Source organism: Phanerochaete carnosa (genome assembly GCF_000300595.1).
Source record: "Phanerochaete carnosa HHB-10118-sp unplaced genomic scaffold PHACAscaffold_5, whole genome shotgun sequence".
Lineage (NCBI taxonomy): Eukaryota > Fungi > Basidiomycota > Agaricomycetes > Polyporales > Phanerochaetaceae > Phanerochaete > Phanerochaete carnosa.
In genome coordinates, this window is record NW_006767632.1 from 1,488,968 (window position 1) to 1,504,678 (window position 15,711).

The window sequence follows — 15,711 nt, forward strand, 5'->3', positions numbered from 1 at the left end:
GAGCTGTAGAGTGAGAGACCTCTGTCCAGGCGGACGATACATTACCATGCTCTGACGCACCTCATTACGCGGTGCCCGCATGTTGCAGATCGCTGACGGCGCTGCCAACCGAACGATTCATATTTGTTCCGTACGATGATACGGTGTGAAGAAGCGAGAATTCTAGATAACATTGCGACACAGCGAAAAAGACAGCTACACAGCGACAGAGAAAGCATGGTGCAAGTAAAGGCGGCGTCAGGTACTGGCTAGCTGACATTCGACCTTTGTGGGGGTTCTTCCGGAGTAGGAGCCTCCCCTCCAATAGGTACCCAGCCTTTCGTTGTGGATCTAGACAATTTCGAAATCTCGTTCGCAACCGCGTCTGCTTTCTCAGCTGAAGGAGCTTCCGTCTGCTCCGGTTGCGAATGGGCTCTCTGAGCACCTTGCGCCATCGCTGTAAACGGCTGATACAGCTTTCCCCTACGGGTCACCGGATCAGGGGTTGCAATCTATGAACGGTCAGAGGTTCATTCCCAGCTCGGAAAACGAGCGAGCTCACTCCTGCAATAGGTGTTACCCATTCCACGGATCCCCTTGTGTCCTGAGCCGCGTAGAACTCGAGGAGTATGGTCAATGCCTCTAAAATACTCTTCTCAGTCAGCGTGCAAAGGCAAGCGCTCGCTATAATTACCGGATAGTGAGGCCAGCTCCATTTCATTGAACTTGAAGAAATCAACGGCAAAGCGAGCAGACTCGGGATAAGAAGGCTTGTGAGATGGAGGGGTGGGAAGCGAGGCGGAAGGTGCGGGCGACGCAATCCTTGCGGCCAATGATAGGCCACTCGGCTTGTCTAGATATTGCTGAGCGAGGATGTAGCACGCCGCTGCAATGATCCGCGAGGGGTAAAGGACACATAAAGGCGTGCGATAACTGAGAGGATCACGTTCGTCTCATGAGAAATTTATCACGGGAAGCACGGCGCTTACGAGTCATTGGCAATCGACCAGGCGTATTCTTCGACATCAACGGCCTCCGGTTGAGCGTCGAAGAGGTCCACGAGGTCTGACTGCGGGGTGGGGACAATGAAGTCGAAGCACAGTGCCTCTAACAGCACCTCTTCCGTCAATAAAATGGCGGCTTGGCTTTCTACCACTTCCTAAGCGTAAAATTGAGATGTCGTTTAGTCCCCCACATTTACGCGTCCCACCTTGCTGTCGTCCGCAAATTCATCCACGTTCTTCCTGCCGTAGACCTTGGCACAGTATACCTTCGCGACGTCCCTGAGCTTTCGACCACATTCCTCCGTCTTTGTCGCCAAGAAAATACACGCCGCTGCAACATCCTGCGTTCGACACATGAAGAATCCAGGAAACTAGAAGCAACGGTGTAACTTACCTGTCTGTGGTAATCTTCCATGGAGTACCTCATGTAGAAGCGGTGGAACCACGTAGCCGCAGTGTACATGGCAGACGACGGCCTGTGCTTTTCACGTAAAGGATATGGCACATTGCATGAATGTGTAGGCGGAGGACGTACAAGACAAGGGTTACCCCTAGGCGAAACAGAAACTCCACCCCTCGTGCACGGTCATACAGCTCCTTCTCGACGGAGATGGAAGACGTCGTACGGCTCGGCGTTGAGTCCACGATAGCTGAGACAGGGAATAGCCACTGTGAGATGCCCGTAGCGGCCATGACGATCAGGAGGTCGCGTTCGACGATCGCAGCGGTCTCAACCTCGAGTTAGCTTGAAGGCAAATTGCTTGGAGAAAGGCGTGCCCTACCAGGCGGTGCTCCGCGACCTTCGAGGAGGACAGGAGCGGCGGAACGACGCAGAGGGTTTGGGAGATGAACGTGTACGATGAGGCAAGAGCAAACCGCGTCCAAGGTAAACTGGCCGCGAGGCGCCCATTCGAGGATTGAGCAGCGCGCAGCCGCAGAACGGCACAAACGCACCGGAAGACCCTGTCCCCGCAGGCGTTCGTCCTGCTGCGGTACGTCGGAGGTTCTACAATCGCGGAAAACCGCGTACTCAGCGCACGGCATTATGTACATCGTACGTCAAATCTACGTTACAGCCCAAGTTCCGTCCTGCCGTCCTGCTACAGATCTACTATGTAGTGCATGAGGAGCACCGAGTCCCTAGCGGGCTGCCATTTTTGTGACACTCTGTCCCAGCGGAACCGTAACCCAATCGTTCGTTCTCGATGGGTAGAGATGTTCGAAGTCATCGGAACGCATAGATGTAGCAGCGGAAGATACCGTATGCGCCGAGAATGCTGCTTCAGACATTGCGTCGTAGGTTCGAGGGAGATGCTCTTGCCATGCCGAAACCTTTTGCATGAGCGTTTGAGCTGGTGTTGCGTCCGGCAACGACGGGGGGACGGGTTCCTCGATACTAGTCGCCGAAATAGCCATGCCAAGGAGGGTGGAGACTTCTGCCTCTTCTACTTCCCGGTCAACGTCGTCATCTATATAAAGTGCAAGTCTATTAAGGGGTTGCGGCCATCATGACACGTTCGGTCCACTTACTGACGGACCAATCCGACTCTGATCGAGGCGGTTCGGGGAAACGGTCATATGGGAATGGTGGTATCTCGAGGTCTTGCGAGACTTCCGACACCAACTCAACTACCTATCGATGCAATGTTATTGTCAACAACCCGGCGCAGGAGATTATATGGAACAAAAACGGAACAGCTTAGAGCATCTGCTGGTCTTCGGTTGGCAGTGCCACACAGGTGAAGAGTTGAACAAATAGTCAGCAACTCACATTGGGGAGTGTAAAGGCGCCGGGTAGATCCATGGACGAAGCAAGCCAGTAAGTCAGCGTTCCCAGCACATTGGGCTCGCGCTGGCGGAACGACCTCGGGTCCGATATGAAACCCCTCGTACGGCCTGGTCGAACACAGGTTAAAACACAGGTTAAAACAGGATTACGTTTCCGAGTGACGGACAAACCGGGAGAGAATGCCCCAAAGGCCCATGTGTTGTAGGAAGTAATCACGAACCAGCGGCATCCCCTGCGAGTACAGAGGTCCCAAATCTAGTCAGTCATGAAATGAGTTAGATGACTCAAGGACGACTATGGCTACACAGTACGGACCTTCGCCCACAGACGTTCACAAGCTTTCCACCGGGGGTCAGAATCTTCCGGGAACCGACGGCGGTGGAGCTGAAAAAAAGTTCGATGAGCTATTCTGATGTCTAGATCATATGCGTAGACCCGAGACCTTTCGACATTTGGTCATCGCCGCGAGGTCGGCGGGAGGCGCTATCCATGGAGGCATAATCATCACAGCGAGAGTCGTATTCAACACCTGCTTCTGCCGATTCCTCGCCTCCCAAGTGTAAAATGATACAATCTCCTCGTCCGGGTCGCGAGCGGTGTCAGGTTGAAATGCCCAGCACCTGGTCTCAGGAAAGGCAAAATGAAGGAGTCTTTGAGCGGTCGCAAGAGGATATTGTACAGCCCAGTGGCGAACTCTAATCCAGCATATTCGTGAGGGAGTATTGAGGCAGGAGAAGAGACCAGGCTTACGCGTCATTATCGACGCCTTGGCCAAGGAGTACTGTTCCGGTCTGATAAGGCTTGCATGGTACCGAGAGCCATTCGCCTGTGATGTAGTCTGGTTCAGGAATTATGACAGGTTCCGCGGGCATATATGTAGCTATGACTGAGGGGGAGAACGATGAACATCAGTCTTCGAGGTGACTCGTCCAAGAGAGTATAGACTCGCGCACATGATAAGACATCGTCGCTCAGTTCTTCAGGAAACAAAGGCTCCATATATTGCAGTATGCGCCAGAGGGTGAACCCAACAGACAAGTGGATCGCATGGCTTCTGCGGTCTGGCGGCGGCATCTTCGCTATATTCGGACCCATATCCATCACCGGCAACTCAGCCCGTCGCACATACTCTCGCAAGTTGTGCGTCCCTCGTTTGCGGCCCACTACGCTGAGCTTGAGGTGGCGTCCTTTGTGAGTTCTGCGCTCTTCACGATACTGGTGGTAGTATGGCTCAATGTCACCAGGTTGCATTCTGGCTGGTGACCAGCAGATCGTAAAGGAGGTAGAGCGTTGGAAGTGTGACTAGGATCCTGGAAGCAAAAGCTCATGCTATATCGTTGCTAAGTACAAGGAAGTCAATGAGGATGGACATCGTTGAGGGCAATGACAAGGCTGTTGCCATCGGCGGCGGACTCAAGGATCGAACTCAAGGACTGCCGGAATCGTCACATACACCCCGGCTTACGTGATGAGCGGCTATGCGGCAGCAACTTCGAGGTGGAAAATGCGGCAAGAAGTTGGTGCATGCAAATGTACATAATTACATGGGAGACATAATAGATGCATATTACAGTACGAGAGGCAAAGTCCACGAGGGATATAGCGAATAAATTAACTCCTAGTACGTCGCAAAGTTCGTCTCGGTTCGATGAAGGGAAAGCGCCAGCGCCGTAGAGCACAAAGCAGAGGAATTCGGCTATTGAACAATCACGTTCGAGGGTGAACTAGATGATTACAGGCCGCGATACACGTCGATCTGCGAGATGGGCTTGATGAGGTCCAGCTTAAGCATAGCCGACCATACCGCTCTCGCGCTCGCGCATGAGGCAGTCTGCGCATTTGGTCTCGCTGATCCTGATTGGATTGCGCTGCGGCACAGTCATCAACCGCTGGCAGGCGGAGGACTTACAACCTAGATCGCCGGGGCGTTATAAGGCGATCAGATGGATTAACCGAGCGGCGCAGTGCGTACCTGTCGGGTGTGCGTGGCGCGAACTGAACAGACAGTCAGGCCTCAAGCAGTCTTGCGTGCGACTAGACATCGGGATGAAGTGACCGCACACAGTGTGGAAGCGACCGTCCTGGATCTACATGGACAAGGGATGAGCAAACACCGAACAGATCAGGGTACGAGACTCACACTATGGCACATATTAGTGAGTAACAAGTGGTTGGAATAGATATAGATATAGAAGTAATGTAAGTATGGTACAAGTGGTGGTAGTGGTGGTGGTTGGGATGAACAGAAGAGCAGAGCAGTCCTGTTTATATATGTGAGAGGAATGTGCATCAGAGGAAGAAGGTGAGGCACAGCGTTTGGGCAACAGTGATTGTATGGGGACCACATTCAAGCCCAAATTTTCGGCGGACCTAGGCAGCACGGTGTGGGGCCCCTCGCTACACCCATACCGCATCTAGGGCAAGCTAACAAATTCGAGCAGCCTCGCGTGAAACCATGAATCTCCCTCCAGGCGATCGGTGGGTTCGGTGATGGGGCGGTTATGGGTGCGTCTTCCCGTTCCAAACTGGGCGGGTCGGGACGCTCTAAAGTTGCCTTGCGGCCAGGGGAGAGAGCAATGACTTGGAAAGGCAATCATGTCCTCGCCACCATCACGAGGAGCATGAAATTGTAGCGTTCACTGTCTACCTCAGGTATCCAGGCGCTTAGTTCGACTGCGAAATATCAATCAAAATTCCCTCGGTCCCTCGCGCTGAGCGCATGGAGCAGGGGGCGTGGTGAGGGCGTGCACAATCTGCAGCCGTTTGCGCCAAACACGTCTTGCACGAAGCCGAACTTGGACCTGCAAGCGAAGGAAACTCGGCGCGTCATGGGCGTTTACATGAGCTTAAAGAGAAGACTTTACTGCATGCTCCTTAGATTGGCCTCCGAATCTTACGGTCCCTCCGTTATGAACGAGCAGGCCCTGGTTGCGAATGCTTCTGCGATCTAGGCGTGGTCGTACTTTGGCAAAACTGTCACGGAACTCAGATCTCCCAGCATGCGCTGGCAAGGGAATAAGTAATGCAGCAAGTGCCGTAAGAAGAGAATCTATTCATGCGCCGCGCGCACGGATCTCCTTCACAATCTGCACCTTCATTCTCACCTGCCATGGGCTCAGTACGCTGAGTATGTTTAACACCGCACGGAACATACCTCATGGGCGAAGCTCCTTCTCCAGCGCTGGCTTTCAATTCGCCGCCGCTTGTAACCCTTCTTCTCGTGGCGTGCTTGAAGCCTGACCTCTCGAGCCACATTGTTGTACCTGATGATTGACCGAAGCCTCCCTAATGCTTGACTCACTGGAGTCTGTCTATTGACATGCCAGCTCCGACCTACAGACAACAAAATCTAAAGATCGTCATCAGCAGCTTGAAAGAGCACGAACCGATGAAAGGGCCGTTTGGGCGAGGGAGGTTCTTCACAGTTGGTTCGCGGCTTGCCCAGATCTCTTCAGGTGTTTTCGCACTTGTTTTAACAGCTTCTTTGAAAGGTTTCCACGAACCGTGCTCGCCCACTGCAGGACTCGGGTTGGAACGTAGATTGAGTCGCGAGAGCTGAAGCGTGCCAGTCGGAGGCTGCGTTGAGACTGTCCGCTTGCCCGCCAGGACTAGTGGTGCATTAACCGCGGGCCGGAGGTTACGGAGTACACCCTGTGAGTAATGAGACAGTGTAGCCAGCATCTTGCTACGGCTACGGCGGGCGGCGAGCCTTGGATGGAATACAGACCGACGAACCGTCGGTGGATGTGGTCGGACAGCGGAAAGCGTGAACGCGCCTGAAGCGCCCAAAATTGTGGTGGGACCCCGAGCATCGCGCTTCATCCGCTACGCCTTCCTCCTCCATGGCTTCAGAGATTCTGGCAGAAGAATTCGAGGTAGAGCAAACGTTATATCTATACGAAGTGATCTATCGACGCACATACACAGGTCCTCGAGTCGATATATCCCACAGAACTCTCTAGTTCGTTCCCGCCCACCTCTGCAATGCCCATCTAGCTGAGTGCATGCAAAGAAATATCCGAAAATGAGGTTCGCATAGAGGTCGAGCCAGAAGAAGTGGAAGAAGGCATAGAACCTGGTAACAACCACACCTGAGAGGAGAGCGTCGGAGCTGATGGAGGTCGCAGTGAAACTGACCCTCGATGTCCGATATCCTGATAACTACCCAGACACACTGCCAGAGCTCTCTCTAGAACCTCTAGAAGGCGAAGTAGATGACAGTGAGATTGAGCATCTCATCTCAGAGCTCCACAAAGTGGTAAGTTTCCATGAGGATATTTTTCCACCTTGAGAGCTTCACTCATACGTCGGAAGGGAGAAGAGAATCTGGGCATGGCCATGACTTTTACATTAGTATCCCACCTACGTGAACAGCTTGTTGCATTGGTCCGTGATAGATCTGAAAGACAACGGAAAGAAGAGATGGAGAAGGAACGACTGGCTCTCGAAGTATGTCCTTCGCTCCTTCGTTGACGTGCTCGCGTTAATATCCACCTCCTGCAGGTCGAGGAAGCAAAAACACGCGGTACAGCGGTCACTCACGACTCCTTCTCTGCTTGGAAAGCGAAGTTTGATAAGGAGGCGGCCGAGAAGAAAGCTCGTGAGGACGAGGAGAAGATGAAGGGAATGATCCCTAAGGAGCGAGAAGAGTATAAGAAGCTTGCCACCAGGCTGACCGGTCGGTTTCCAAGACATCACCGTTTAATCGCCGCTAAGTTTCAGGCTCTGTAGGCCGTCAGCTCTTCGAGCGTAACCGGGACCTTGCTGCTTCGGACGACAATCTCGTCGAAGAAGGAACGGTCTCTATCGATGCCAGCCAGTATGAGAGAGAAACCAGGGAAGAGGAGGAAGATGAGAATCAAGTCACTTTCAGCGATAGCGAGTAATCGCAGAGAGATAATAAACCTTGTAGCACGGCACTGTATTTCTACGATCGTGAATATGACAGATTGAGTGAAGATACGGTGTATTCTAGAAATTTGTTGCTTCGACCGATTAGCGTTACAGTCCGGCCAGGAGGCCTTCTTCGCCTTCCGCTCCGATGATCTTTCCGCCTTTCGAGTCTACGCGGCATCCTATATCGTCCCTTCCTACCTGCATGATCCAGCCGTCTTTCTTTTGCAAGGGTCTAGGGTGTCGTTCAGGTAGGACGACATCCTCACCCATGGTTTTCAGCCATTCGAGTACGGGTCTACGGATCCACCTCCGCGGCTGCGCTGGTCTTGACCCTTCCTCGAACCAACCAAGGTGTCCGCCACCCTTCGTGACCCCAAATACGATCCAGGGGTTCAATTGCTCCGGCCCCTCATCCACGGGCAGAACAGAGATGAGCGGATCGTCGCCCGTGTTCAACACTAAGCACGGCACCTGTACCTCGCTCAGTACATGGTGGCTGGACGCCCAGATGTAGTAATCATTGGCAGAGCGGAATGGGAACGGCGGGGACGATCCTCCGGCGATGCAGGTGATGGTATCATCAAACGTATAGAGCCTGGGACGGGACTGTTGCAGCAAGTCTGGGATGCGCTTCGACACCTCCGCTTCGGGGTGGGCCTCGAATGTGGCGAGGTGTTTTCGAAGTAGGTTCTTGAGGTTGGTGCCCAGTGCCTTCGAGTACAACTCGCGCCCCAACCAGGTCGCACCCAGCCTACAGCTCCAATGTCACCGTCTGTTAATGCGCCACAAGTTAGAGGGGCTTACCTATTACTGTTCGCTAGCAGGTCCCACGGCTACGGAACTTCGTATGTGAGAGACGTTTATGCCATTAGGAGAGAACACGCACACATCCAATCATACACGCCGCCATAAGTCTGCTCTGGTCGCCCTCTTGCGCGAGGTAGCGTGTGAGGACGTTCGCACCCAGGGAGAACCCTATGCCTAATAATGGCGCTTCTGGGTATATCGACGCGATATAAAGCAGGGCGGTCCGGATGTCGTCAGTATGGCCTGCCGAGTATAGTTGTGGGGTGGTGAGGGGAACGCCTGCACCTGTCGAAATGAACATTATATGAGTACTAGTGCAACATACGAAACACACGCAGGCGCGGCGAGACAGCACTGTGCCTTGTCGATAGGGCAATCCAGCGTGATAGTTTACACTGAAGTTAACTCATCGTGCGATACACGCGCCGAGCCGCCCAGATAAAGGAAGGCCTTGTGGCGTGTTGATCACTAGTACTATTTGAGGGCGGATTGCCTCCGCCACATGGTCCCCGGGTACTCACAGCCTCGATAATTTACCACGACGGCGCGATAGCCCAGACCGCCTTGCTCCGGAGGCGCGCAAGCGGGGGCTAATATTGCGCGCACGTAGGACTCGTGCGAGCCTGCATGCGCAGCGGAAGTGAGCGATCAGGCATCTCGCAAGTGAGGCATAAACGGGGCAATCACCTCCGGTCAGGCCATGTAATACAACAATTACGGGCGTGTTCTCCTTGATATGTGGTTGTGACCCATTTGGAGCGAAGTCCAAGCCTCTATTGCGCCCGAGTCAGTGGTGGTCACGTCAAGGTGATCTTCGCAAAGGGCTCACATTGTACCCCCGTCTATAGTCCGTAGCAATGTTCTGCATACATGCCAATCATGAGAGGTAAGCCACATTAAGACTGTGTATGAAGACAAGCCCACCGTTCATAATCGACCTTGTCCACCTGAGAGAAATCACCAATTGTGCAGTACACAGTCTGCAAATGGCCACTAAAGCATCCGATTTGGACATAGCACACATAAACAGGTGTACTCTGGGCACTCACTTGGGCAGCCACCATGCAGGGCGGAAGGCATCATGCAGACTTGGACAACGTCGCTCAACCAGTTCCCTCAAGCTGACCTGCTCTGTGTCGTCTGGCCGTGTCGATTTGCGCAAAGCGACTGTCGCGGCGGTGGGCCCGAAGTAGATCTGGGGCACCTGGTCCAAGCCGAAGATCCAGCGGACAAGCGAGGTCATGGTGTGGAACACGAAGTGTACGAGAGCGCGTGCGCCGATGAGAAGACGACGCACGCCTAGTGGGGACTGGGGGTTCCCAGCAGGCTCAGCTTAACTAACGGCTCGTGTGCACGCCGGCGACTGACCAGCAAAAACTAAGTACGTGGACGAGCGGTAGAATTACACTCTGAAACTGAGCCCGGTTGCTGCAGGTGTTCGGAGTGAAGCCATCAAAGTCGTGGGAAAGCACCTGAAAGCACCCGAAGCGCTGACGAGCCACAATCTTCAGCTGGAGGGGAGGGTGACATTCAGGGACTGTACAATATAACTATCGGATGAATGAGAACTGGGAAAGGATACAATGTTATTGGTGCATGTTCTAAGGCTAGGTAATTAGAGTAATACGTCAGGCATCTATGATACAGTTCCACGAAAAAAGGAAAGAAATAGCGTTGTTATTGAGGCCTAGCAGTGCCGGTCGACGCGATATCACAGAGTTCCTGCAACGAGTATTCTGTAAACTGAAGTCAGCTGAGCATTTCGCTGATGCTGTGCGTGATACTCACCGACGTACGGAAGCTTTGTAGCGAGCTGCTGGGCAGAGTTGATGAGCACATTGAACGCTTCTTGTTCCTTGGAATAGGCTCCTTGGCGCGGGGATATACTTATGAGCAGCTCCCGATCGTTGCGGATGGCATTAGCGATGACGGTGAAACAGATCTAGGAGGCAGGATCAGTGGCGTGTTCGATGCCAAGTCGCACGATACGTACCCCAATTATAGGCTCGAGCATCGCGTAGTCTTCGTCCTTCAGGCTCTTCGTCAAGCCAATGACGTCCAGAATGACAGACAGCACTTTTTGCCGCGACTCCAAGTGGTATGTTCCGGGCATGCGATGCAGATCGACCTGCGCGGCAAGGGCAATAATGAGGCAGACCTTGAGACAAAGGGCATGCTGGGGATCCGAGCATAGGCTCGCCTGGAGCATCTGTGGATAGAGCAATGCGACGTGCGACGTGACTTCTTCAAGCGTCTCCCAGTACCGGGTATACCACTCTGACGGGAGTGCTGTGTGCTCGATGACGGGACCAGCGGACGTCGCAGCGGCCGTATCCGCGCGTATCTGAGACAGACCCATGGCTTCTCTGAACAGTATCAAGCTCTTGCAGCGCATCAGGACTATGGAGTGTTTCGCGAGCCAGGGTTGCATAAACTATAGCAAGGCACAGTAAACCAACAGTCTCTTGAAACGCCGCCAAACAAGCTCACCGAGAGTGACTTCAGTTGCCGGTCGTATTCCTCGTCGAGAAATGAGGGCCATCCAAGAATCATTTGCGCAACCCGGTTATTATAAATGTACTGCCCGACGGCCGTGATATATTCCTTGGTGTCTTCATCGGGCTCCTCGAGCATTAGCACGTCGTCCATATGCGGCGGAGTCAGCTGCAAGTTGTTGGATATGAGCACATTAGCCGCTTTGGCCATGTATTCACGGCCGGGATCTATTTGCCGCAGGTAGAGAGTGTACCAAGCAAGGAGGCAATAAATGACGACCAAGGTTGCTGAGTCCGGGGGCTCGCTGAGCGAATTTAGTATTGCACCCATTTCGACTTCTTCATTAACTACCAAAACATCTGTTTTGGTGTGAGCTCGCCACAATAAGCTTCCTAGCAGCTGCGCGGCATGGACCATGGAAGGATGGATAACCTGTCCCGAGAAGTCGCCGTTTCGGATGGCGTTAAGCTTGGATTCCCGGAAGTAGAAACCCAGCTGTGTTTGATGCTTGAGGAATAGAGAGCGTCTTTGCGGTGAAAAATGATGAGCTTGTTTCAAAAAATCTCGCGGCGAACCTTACAGTTGAAAAGTATTCTGGCATATCAGCCCGGAGCCGCCACCGGGTAAAGAAGCGATATCCTGAAACAGAGAACGAGTGACGTTCCCGATCAAAGGCTGTTCTCCAGGGGACGACGACCGATCCGATTCCGAAGAACTTGAGCCGGAGGCTACCTGCAGCAAAGAATCGTTCGGAAACGCGCCTGTAGCGAGGGTCAACAGACGGCATTGGTTATATGTGTGTCACCGACCGAGTTGCAGGGGCATTGACAGCATCGATGGTGGCTGCCATGAGGAAGAGACATCAAAGGCCGTTGAAGGGTCAACGCCGAGGACAGAAACCCGAGCTAGTTGCTGGTCCTGCGACTCGAACTGAGCGAGACGCTCCTCGAGCTCGAGGGTGCGCGTCAAAAGCGCGTTGGCGAGGTGCTGCTGCGATGCCTCGTCATATGCGCACTCATACTCTTTGCCTGCCGCATGACAAGTGTTGCAGCATGGCCGCTTTGCATCACATCTCTGTGCCAAGTGTCAGTGGGTATCATGAAATCGAACGCCACACTGTGCACCTTCTTCTTGCGCCTAAGGACTGGAAATATTAGCGAATGCGCAAAACAGGTGGCAGGGTCGTTCGATACCTGCAAGGTAAACACGCGGCTCCCTTCTGAAGAAGCGCGCTTCTCCGGTGTGAGGCGGATGGGTCACTGTAGGTGCAGTCGACTGGTTTGCGTGCTCGTGAGCACGGTCCACAAATTGGAGTCTCTCCATCGCAGCGCTGAAGGACGATCAGATGAGGGATCACTTTGAAGCGAGAAACATCTCACCATCTTTCTCGCTCTGTGTGCGAAAAAGTGAACGGATAGCAAAGGGCAGGGTCAAAGGACAGACTGACCTGCACGCCAAGCATGTTTGACTCATGGTAAAATCACGGTGTGGGAGGAACCTGGCGAGCCGTGGTATATTCTATATGCCTACTTATATGTTCAGATATGGGCAACCTGAAACGAGGCAAAGTTACAGGGCGTTGCGGCGGTAATCATCAATGCTGTCGGCGGATCTCTAGCGAAGATGGAATTTAGTGCATGGGTGCGAGGGTGACTTCGTTGGCCTGCGCCGTCCATCCGCCTATTGTAATTCCACAAAAAGCGCTTTCTACTCACTAGTCCTTCCGCTCGACTTTGCAGCAGCGATGTCGCCTGCGTAGGGACAGACAAGACTCAAGCCGCGACGGTCCATCGGGCGTCTGTATGGCGTCAAAAGCAAAGACGCTGAAGATTCGGTGCTGTGATAGACGCCAAGGTCACGTGGTGGCCAACTCGCGTTGAGGGCACGCGAGGATCGTTGAACGGAGTCTCCAAGCTGCGCCATCGCCTTCTCGTCCCGTCCTCCGTCTCCCGTCCGCCGTTGCTCGAGCCGCCATGGCCAGCGGTGTCGTGGTCGACACGTATGACAACGAGCACAGGCCTAGTTCCCCCGTCGCCTCGTCAGACAGTGACTCCGTCAACACATCAACTTCCAAAGTATACTTTGGTCCCGGGCAGCCAGCAGAGAAAAGACACATCCGCCCTCGGGAATCGAGCCACCCCACACCGATTAGGCGTTCCACCAGACGCTCTGCTGGGCCTTCTCTTCTTGCCCTTCAAACATCAACCGACGGCGAACGGGAAGATAACGTTGTATCCTCAAATGAAGTCGTGGTATCCGACCAGTCTCGGCCAGATACGCCCATGTTGCTCGAAGACGCACTTGAAGGTACGTTATGTACCGCATCTGGCGCTGTACCATGTGAGGTGAAACGCGTGCTACAGAGCCGTCGTCCGCTTTGGCTTCCAAGGTGCTCAGAGCTTGGGACAACCCCTCGCCACCTCCCAGCCCACCACTATCGCCACAGGAGGCTCAGAATAATACGGAAGCCGTACTTATTGACATGGACGACACAGTACACATACTGTCGCTGGAAGTCGATGGCGATACACCGTCAAGTGCGCGAGAGATCGCCGGCGTGGTCACTGAGAGCGCGCACGCCCATGCAGATGTACGGCCCGACCGCTCGGCTGAGGCGCAGGGTGACGAAATAGATCTCATCAACTTTGACTCCTTCACCTCATCGACTACGCCCGCTGTCAATCCCTTGCCTGCAACTCCGCCTAGGCCCTTGCTTAGCGCTCCGTGTAGCGTCGATGATCTTCTAGCTCCCACCCCCGTTCGTTCCCCACCCGATGAGATCTCGTCTCCGAGTCCCCCTCTCCAGGATTCTTCGGTTGGGCAAGAGGATCTCTCAGCGGCGGACGAAAAGGCCCGTGACCTTGTCACTCTATCTTCAGAGAAACAACAAGGCCTACCACTTCCTTCTCCGCCAGTAGTCGCGCTCGTTTCCGCAGAACCATCGCGCGAATCAGCCACGCAAACTCCTCTTCGCCGCTCCACGCGTCCGCGCCACAGTGTTTCCCCCTACTTTTATCCGCTGACCGTGACACCATCCAAAACTGAACCTGCCGCTCCACCAGGACCGAAAGTCGAGGTCGGGCCTGCCAGAAGGAAACGAACCACAACTAAGGAGCGAGATGTTGACCAGAAGCCCTCGAGAAGTTCGGACATCGCTTCAGCCAGTCCTTTCGTTCCTATAGAGGACATTTCCCGGACGTCTGAGGATGTGCCTCCAGACAACGCGGCTCGTCGAGCGAGCGAATGTTTTGGATCACCCACTAAGCCAGAGGCCGGTGAGGGGAGAGAAGACCACAGAGAGGCTCCTTCGGGACATCGCCATTTACGCTCTTTATCACCAACCTCCACGAATTTATTGATGCAACTCTTACCACTACCAAGTCCCAAGCCTGTCGTTGTTATGACGGAGGTTCAACATGATAAGAGCTCACATACCTCTGCAGTGCCGCCGCCGCCGCCGCCGCCAGACAACGTGACATCTACACTGCCCCCATTCTGTCTAGAAAACCAGGCTCCAGAACCTCCATCGACGCCCGTAAAGAAGGATACTTCAACTCTATTCCAAGATGTCGGCCGGACTCCGGCACGTCGTATCCCTATCTCTGAAGCTATCGCTCAAGGCACTGTGTCGCCAGCCAAGGCCTCTACGTTCTTTGCACCATTTCATGCTGACTCCACTAATCCCACACCTGGCCGTTCGACTGTCAAACTTCGCGCTGTCGGCGAGGCTCTGCGGAGCCCAGCGAAGCGTGTACCCATCCAAGAAGTTATGCCGTTCCTCCAGTCTCCAGTTAAGCCTACCATCCGCCCGGCTTCGCCTACCAAGTCCTCACATGTACGGAGTATGTCTGGGGATCCAATACAGCCTGTTGTACCAAAGTTCCAACATAACACGTCGGCAGAGCCTGTGCGATCGAGCTCGTCTACACTGAGGCCTGGTGAACTGTCTGGGCGCTCTGCACTAGCGCAGGGCGCTGCTCTTGAGAGCTCTCACAAGACTCACGAGCTATCCTCGCTGGTCGCTCCCCTCAGCATGCCGCCGTCCACCCAGGAGGCAGTTGAAGCTGAGCCTCAACAGCCGCGTCAGCCTGCTTCAAATATATCGTCTGGTCTCCGGTTGCCTTCATCTCGCGCGGAGAGCAAGATCCCTAGACCTGGAGCCAAACCATACTCGCGGCCTACAGCGGCGAGCACAGCCAGACCGATCCCGCGGGCGGCCCCATCTGTGCCAAAGAAAGCGCTACCAAGCACGTCTACGAGCAATGCTGCCGGCACCTCTGCGCCTACAGCCGTGAGTCTGACGAACCCAGTAACACCGTCCTCCCGCTCACAATCGCTACCAGGTTCGCCCAATGCGCATGGTCCGCAGGGTGGTGACCAACAAAACTCCAGTAGAGGTGAGCAGTGGCTCAGACGACAGTATGCCTCCACCTGTGGCTGGCCCAGGTCCGCGGACGGCTTCCAATCGCGTTGTCAAACCGCCTGCGAAACTGTCAGTCCCTGATACTGAGAATGGTACGCCACCGCTGAAGCGGAAGCGGGAGAGCGACGAGGCTGGGCACTCTCACACGTTGCCAGCGGGTGCCAAGCCTGTCGTCCTTATTCGCAAGGTCCCGCCGGCCCCGTCACGAATCGGCAAGCCTGTTGCCACTACGTCTACTAGTCGGCAGACGTCGGCAAAGGCGAGTCCCGCCAAGAGTCCTGGTCCGATCGTGGTGAACGGAGGCCTGAAGTTGCGCA

General features: G+C 54.3%; 7 protein-coding genes across 7 annotated transcripts; 1 reads left to right on the forward strand and 6 right to left on the reverse strand.

Annotated features, from left to right (window-relative positions):
• Positions 1-469: 469 nt before the first annotated feature.
• PHACADRAFT_95048 (uncharacterized protein) lies at positions 470-1,676 on the reverse strand (the record flags this gene model as incomplete). Its single annotated transcript, XM_007395685.1, has 6 exons — positions 470-621; positions 674-912; positions 969-1,138; positions 1,190-1,324; positions 1,378-1,459; positions 1,519-1,676. The coding sequence occupies 6 exons, from the start codon at positions 1,674-1,676 to the stop codon at positions 470-472; spliced, it is 936 nt and encodes a 311-aa protein (XP_007395747.1).
• A 447-nt stretch (positions 1,677-2,123) lies between these two features.
• PHACADRAFT_208943 (uncharacterized protein) lies at positions 2,124-4,196 on the reverse strand (the record flags this gene model as incomplete). Its single annotated transcript, XM_007395686.1, has 8 exons — positions 3,726-4,196; positions 3,523-3,658; positions 3,215-3,467; positions 3,088-3,156; positions 2,943-3,027; positions 2,755-2,879; positions 2,514-2,616; positions 2,124-2,452 (listed from the first exon to the last, which is right to left on the reverse strand). The coding sequence occupies exons 1-8, from the start codon at positions 4,021-4,023 to the stop codon at positions 2,124-2,126; spliced, it is 1,398 nt and encodes a 465-aa protein (XP_007395748.1). The 5' UTR covers positions 4,024-4,196.
• A 360-nt stretch (positions 4,197-4,556) lies between these two features.
• Positions 4,557-4,853, reverse strand: PHACADRAFT_94378 (uncharacterized protein; the record flags this gene model as incomplete). The annotated part of the gene is made up of 2 exons (XM_007395687.1): positions 4,557-4,684; positions 4,745-4,853. Coding segments are annotated over 2 exons (237 nt in total), but the record flags the coding sequence as incomplete, so codon positions are not given.
• Positions 4,854-5,797: 944 nt separating this feature from the next.
• On the reverse strand, positions 5,798-6,474 carry PHACADRAFT_256044 (uncharacterized protein). Its single transcript, XM_007395688.1, has 3 exons — positions 6,159-6,474; positions 5,927-6,105; positions 5,798-5,876 (listed from the first exon to the last, which is right to left on the reverse strand). The coding sequence occupies exons 1-3, from the start codon at positions 6,451-6,453 to the stop codon at positions 5,826-5,828; spliced, it is 525 nt and encodes a 174-aa protein (XP_007395750.1). The 5' UTR covers positions 6,454-6,474; the 3' UTR covers positions 5,798-5,825.
• A 140-nt stretch (positions 6,475-6,614) lies between these two features.
• Positions 6,615-7,658, forward strand: PHACADRAFT_195458 (uncharacterized protein; the record flags this gene model as incomplete). Its single annotated transcript, XM_007395689.1, has 7 exons — positions 6,615-6,647; positions 6,700-6,733; positions 6,785-6,850; positions 6,900-7,030; positions 7,087-7,221; positions 7,276-7,450; positions 7,504-7,658. 7 exons carry the CDS (start codon positions 6,615-6,617, stop codon positions 7,656-7,658), a joined length of 729 nt encoding a protein of 242 aa, XP_007395751.1.
• Positions 7,659-7,676: 18 nt separating this feature from the next.
• On the reverse strand, positions 7,677-9,847 carry PHACADRAFT_256045 (uncharacterized protein). The gene is made up of 8 exons (XM_007395690.1): positions 9,525-9,847; positions 9,400-9,468; positions 9,305-9,337; positions 9,163-9,248; positions 8,997-9,098; positions 8,555-8,760; positions 8,473-8,501; positions 7,677-8,419 (listed from the first exon to the last, which is right to left on the reverse strand). Exons 1-8 carry the CDS (start codon positions 9,716-9,718, stop codon positions 7,774-7,776), a joined length of 1,365 nt encoding a protein of 454 aa, XP_007395752.1. The 5' UTR covers positions 9,719-9,847; the 3' UTR covers positions 7,677-7,773.
• Positions 9,848-10,152: 305 nt separating this feature from the next.
• Positions 10,153-12,433, reverse strand: PHACADRAFT_161409 (uncharacterized protein; the record flags this gene model as incomplete). Its single annotated transcript, XM_007395691.1, has 8 exons — positions 10,153-10,211; positions 10,264-10,417; positions 10,469-10,909; positions 10,966-11,497; positions 11,552-11,703; positions 11,872-12,043; positions 12,165-12,301; positions 12,419-12,433. 8 exons carry the CDS (start codon positions 12,431-12,433, stop codon positions 10,153-10,155), a joined length of 1,662 nt encoding a protein of 553 aa, XP_007395753.1.
• Between the last annotated feature and the right edge of the window lie 3,278 nt (positions 12,434-15,711).